The 5,914-nt window shown below is 28.9% G+C and overlaps 1 protein-coding gene across 1 annotated transcript; it reads left to right on the top strand.

Moving 5' to 3' along the window:
- Nucleotides 1-1,403: 1,403 nt before the first annotated feature.
- Nucleotides 1,404-5,218, top strand: LOC105345859 (ryncolin-1-like). Its single transcript, XM_034452473.2, has 6 exons — nucleotides 1,404-1,535; nucleotides 1,894-2,028; nucleotides 2,209-2,357; nucleotides 2,579-2,678; nucleotides 3,149-3,319; nucleotides 4,926-5,218. Exons 1-6 carry the CDS (start codon nucleotides 1,448-1,450, stop codon nucleotides 5,174-5,176), a joined length of 894 nt encoding a protein of 297 aa, XP_034308364.2. The 5' UTR covers nucleotides 1,404-1,447; the 3' UTR covers nucleotides 5,177-5,218.
- Nucleotides 5,219-5,914: the final 696 nt, after the last annotated feature.

Raw genomic sequence — 5,914 nt, 5'->3', positions numbered from 1 at the left:
AGTTTACTATGACGGTCAACTTTTTACGTTGATTCCCACTGTGACGTCAGCAAACCCGCGAGCTACGTTTAACTCATGTTCTAAGTTCTATGCAAAATGGCCAACATACAAAAGGTCAATTAAACAAACTTTTATTATAATAAGCGTGATAGTAATGTTTTATAAACATAAATGAACTAGTTTAACTGCAATCATTTTATTTTGTAGTTGTCGTTTTCAAAACAAATTGCAAACATAAGTTGGAGAATAGAAAATGCATAACTATTTCATTAATTACTTTAAATGACTTCTAAAAACCCAAAAATTGAAATGCACTAATTGACAAGTCTAGCTTATAAACACATTTTAGAACATGTAAATACTTATTATACATTATTGTGAATGTTATCAAATGCACAAATGCTATTAATGTAATGCTGTAAAGATACAGAAAATTGCTATTTTTGTTTTATGAAACTCTGAGTCAATCAATTCAAAAAAAAAAAAAAAAGGAATGCAAGGAAACTACTGAAATAAAAGTTTGTAATCGTATAAAATAATTAGCTCAAGCTAAAAGAATTTTAAAAATTTTATCGTTAGTTAAAATTACGGAAGTTATTAATTGTAAAAAAAAAATAATAGTATTGTTAATGCATACGGTTCAATTAATTTACTTGTCTATTTTAAAACATGATTCTGAATGGAAAAGTTCCAACACTTATACTCATAGAACAAAATGTGACAATTTATGTGACATCTTTAAATTTTTAGCACTTGGTGATAATAAATGTTTGTATAAACAGTAATAAACTGCATTTAAGCTTTTTAATATATTTCCTTTTTAATTTATGCTTCAAAATATCTCATTTGTCATTTTGAAATAAATATAGCCTATTAGTTTACTATGACAGTCAACTTTTTACGTTGATTCCTACTGTGACGTCAGCAAACCCGCGAGCTACGTTTAACTCATGTTCTAAGTTCTATGCAAAATGGCCAACATACAAAAGGTCAATTAAACAAACTATTATTATAATAAGCGTGATAGTAATGTTTTATAAACACAAATGAACTAGTTTAACTGCAATCATTTTTATATAAAATCAGTGTTCAAACATTGTATACTACTCAGATGTTAAACTTCTCTTGTCTTATTGTATAGTATGCATCATAGAATATTTATAGTTCGTACCGTATAAATCATTATTTGTATCTTAATAAATTGTAACACATTTTTAAAACAAATTGTTTCTCTTTATTAAAAATGATTTCGTGGGTGTAAGTTTTGCCCAACACAGCTACATAGTATAACATATGGTCGAAATTGAAAAAAAAATACCTTTACCTGTTCTAGCTTACAAATATATTGTTTCATTTTAATGTGGGATTTAAAGGTCATTTATATATATTGACAGTATCGATTTTCAAACAGCCATTGGCACAGTGGACTGTGATCACAGAAGGTGACATGTCGTGGATAGTTCTATACGCAGTCCTTCATCTCTATGTTACAGTTATCCATTCATCTGGAATAACCCCGCATCCATCTGTCAAGGGTTGGTTGTAATAAAATCTTTCTAATAGAGAAGATTTTGCTTAAGATGAAGAACCCTTTATAATATTTTTCTAATTTCATAGTATTTACGATGGATTTCATACTTATACTCCCTTGCACATTGATGAACACTTTTGTTTTTTTGTTGTTTTTAATCAATGCTATTTAGACTGTTATTGATGATTCAAAATTAACGCTTTTAAATTTACTGATACAGCTTAATGATATTTATACATACGGATTTAATTCATTAATAATTTTCTTTTTCAAATTTAAGAAAAAATGTTTTTGCCACGCAGAAATCAAAATTTGAGCTTCATGTAATAAAAAAATCATTAATTGTTTTAAATACACTGAAGCTGAGGTCGGTTCTTTTCTGAAAAATGCACCCTGGAAACACACGGAGATGACGGGATCTTTGAGTGGGGGACCAATGGTTCTCACCGTGAAGTTCAAGTACAAACTTGATGGGGAATTTGTGTTCTCTAAAAAATGTATGTCATTTTTTTCCTGTAACGATGTGATTGTAAACAAAGAAAAGGTAAATTTTCCACAAGAATAGTGATGGTTTGCATAACAGATAATTGTTTCTTTCGTTCTAAATCAGGTGTCTTTATTGGCTTTCATAGGTTAATTATTGTTTTGGATATATTATTCATTTAATCTGCCAACAGTCCCTGGTCAAAAATTCAAAGACTGCTCAGATATATTGAAGAAGGAACCGTACAGACGGAACAGAGACGGCGTGTACACAATATATTTGAGTAACGGAGTCAAGAGATGGGTGTTTTGTGACATGACAACAGACGGAGGGGGTTGGACTGTGAGTATGCATTGATCTAATCGTTTTATGAAAACAATGGTACTTTTTGAAAACAATAGTAAATATCAAGTAATAGATATGTGAAATGTAAATGTATTATAATCAAAATAAATTTAATACAGCAGGGATATTTTATGAGGTCTCAAAAATTCCATATAAAGTCTCAATGAATTTGTAATTGAAGAAAATTGTTTTTATTTTATAAACTCCTTTGACTTAAGGTAATACAAAGACGATTTGACGGAAGCACAGATTTTCAGAGCAAATCCTGGCAGAAGTACGCTGAAGGATTCGGACATCCTGGTCATGAGTACTGGTTTGGTAAGTTTATATAGTTTTTAAGGTATTTTCAAAAATATATAAGATGTGAAACAAACTTTATTATTGGGGTGCGTTAAAAATGAACACTAATTAGAAAATTGATTGTGCTAACTTTCAGCTTTTTTCATTTTTGTGCAAATAAAATATTCAATGAGAAGGTAAAATATTTTTGAAAACAAATCAATCGCATAGTCATATATAACATTATTTAAAATACATATATAGTTTTGTTACATATAAAATCATTCACTATGATCATTGACAATTAAATCAGGCCATTTCAAATCTAGATAATTAGCACTATGATTTTTTATTTGCCTTTAGATTTTTTTTTCTCTGTTATGAAAAACTATACGTTATTAATATATTACTTACAATATCTTGATAAAAAAATTAGAATCTTATACCAACTCAATTGTTTTCTTTAGGGTTTTTTAAAATACTTTTTTTGGGTCCTTTTTTGTTTTCAGGTAACAACGCTATTCATGATCTAACAAAGTCTGGTCGTATGAAATTAAGAATCGATTTAAAGAAATTTGACGATGATAAAGGACATGTACAGTATTCAACATTTAAAGTGGGGAGCAAGTCTGACAAGTATTTGTTGACTGTTGGAGGTTTTAAAGGATCTCTTGGCATGAGTAAGTTCTTAACAATTTCCATTTGTAATGCTTACGTTTTGTATCATTAAGAAACTTAACCGCGGCTCTCTTACAAGCTTTATTCTCAGTTTGTCCAGTGCATCGAAGATACCAAAAATAAAAAAAATCTATCATAAAAATGGTATATTTTTCTTCGTTTTTGATTACATACATTAAGAAATAAGATTATATAAATGAACGATTAAATTGTTGGAAGCTTTCTTATAATTTTTTTTAATTGGGTTTTTCATTTCACAACATATGTACATATATAACAAAATAATGATTGGAACATTTATATAAATATATTACATAATCTTTAGACTATTTCTACTTAATAGTACAGTTTTGTATATTTCATATGAAGTGAAGCTGATTTTGAGAGAGAGAGTGAGAGAGAGAGAGAGAGAGAGAGAGAGAGAGAGATTATGCAGGTGGATTACAATACAAGTATAGACTATGCTATACTGAAAACGAATGAAATGATATGAGGGTTCACAGCGATCAAATAAACAAAAAACAGAAAATTAAACTTATCTCTATAACTACAATTTTTCACAGATATTCTGCCAGTGGCTTTCGTATTCCTCAGAATTACATCTTTTCAACAGCAAATATTTTTCAGTTAGGATTCTTTCTGTTATGACCTTTTTCAAGGCATGTATATTTGGTGTTGGATTACTTTTATATTTTCATGAAAAAATATCAGGTTAAAAAATTTATAACTTTCTTTATTTTTATATTTTCCAAAAAGAACTGATTGAATATCAGATGTAATCGAGATTTCAAACTGTGTAAAAAAAAGCTTTCTTATAATTTTTATAATATTAAAAAGTAGCCAGTTGCAGACTTTGAAATAAAGGTGTTTTTTTTAAATTAAAGATTACTTTATATACACAGGGACTTTATTGAAATCATAGTTTATGTATTGGATTTTCTGTTTGGTAGAGAATTTTTATGTTGATTTTTTTTTCATATAAATCATACCTTAATTCATTGAATTAGTTTAACATGTAAAAGTCATTAAACATATGTTCATATTTACACGCATTAACATTAAAGGTATAACAACAACTTACATTGTATCTATTGAAGAATATTAATTTCGAACCTGTCCCTTCAAAAAAAAATTACATTAAGCAATATACAGTCTTTACATTAATGTGAAAAAAAGATAACTTATTGAATTCGAACTGTTTCTTGTACACCAAATATTGAGATAACTTTCGGGACAGTAAGCATTTCATAAGGATTTTAAGTTTGTCAAAAGCATTCCAAAACACCCCTTGACGTCAAGGTAAAAGCTTGTTAAAAGTCAGTTGTAATGCTAATAATATTTATGTTCTGTTATGAAAGTGTAATAATGAATCTATGTCTAAATGTACTGTTGACGAATATTAAAACTAATTATGTGATGAATAACACTATTGATTGTATTTTGATAAATAGAAAAAAGTATTCGTGCCGTTAAGCAGCTTATACACATAGTTTCATCAAATAATGCACTTAATTTTGAGATTGTATTTCCTTAATGAGTAATAATATAGACGACTTTAAATCATTAGAGAAGAAACGTTATGCGACATAATGTTCCTTTTTTATTCAGAGGATTCCTTTTCTTATCACAATGGAATGAAGTTTTCGACTAAGGATCGCGATAATGATAAAGCTGGAGCAAACTGTGCAGCGGCCAATGGAAATGGATGGTGGTTTAATGCATGTCACCATTCTAATTTAAACGGAATATACTACAAGAAAGAGACCTCTACATCAGCTGGTATGACATGGTTTTACTGGGATAATGCGAATAAATGGGTGTCACTAAAGTCATCTAAAATGATGATAAAGCCAAAATGAATAATATAGAGCGAAACAGAATTAATAAATAATCCATTTATATCGTCTCTTTGTTGTTACTTTTATAGTTTACATTATGGTCAGAGTCAGTTGGCATTGATATATTACTGATATTCTTTAAATCAGCATTACCAAGATGTGTATTTTATTTTGGGTAACACTAACAACAATGATATTTGGGGATTTTCCAAGTAATTTATAGTAATAAATGATACATATAAATTCAAAATTTTAAATGATGAATTACTACAAGTAGCACTTCAAAGCTGTAACTTTGATGCCTCGTAATTGATCTTATAAAGTAAAACTTGGTTATATATCATAGATCTTTTATAATTAATAAACTGTAAGTTGTGTTTAGTTATGCTTTGGTCTTACTTCATAGCCAATAACCAATGGCATGAAAGTGCATGGTTATATATATATATATAAAAATGAAAGCATTCTACAATCCAGATTTTTGAAGGAATTTATTCTTAAGGGAATCAAACTCGTACTGGGAAATATTAATTTTTTCTTTGATGACAAATATTTCCTACAGACAAACAAAGGATGAATCTCTGCTATTCAGTGAATTGAAAGGTGACTGAAAGGTAACTGAAATGTGACTGAATGGCATATGTGTGCCATTCAGTCACCTTTCCAGACCATTCAGTTATCATTCAGTTGACTGAATGGCAGAGGTTCATCCTGTGAAAAGGAACACTCATGGGAACAAAGATTGCCCCCACTTATGCT

This window comes from Magallana gigas, chromosome 4, assembly GCF_963853765.1.
Source record: "Magallana gigas chromosome 4, xbMagGiga1.1, whole genome shotgun sequence".
NCBI lineage: Eukaryota > Metazoa > Mollusca > Bivalvia > Ostreida > Ostreidae > Magallana > Magallana gigas.
The sequence above is the reverse complement of the archived record's forward strand: the minus strand, read 5'-3'. Positions and strand labels throughout refer to the sequence as shown.

Excerpts from the sequence above, each read along its gene's own strand:
- LOC105345859 (XM_034452473.2), top strand. The coding sequence starts at position 1,448 with ATGTCGTGGATAGTTCTATACGCAGTCCTTCATCTCTATGTTACAGTT. Across the intron at positions 1,536-1,893 it reads CCCGCATCCATCTGTCAAGG|CTGAGGTCGGTTCTTTTCTG; the intron begins GTTGGTTGTAAT and ends AATACACTGAAG. Across the intron at positions 2,679-3,148 it reads TGGTCATGAGTACTGGTTTG|GTAACAACGCTATTCATGAT; the intron begins GTAAGTTTATAT and ends TTTTGTTTTCAG.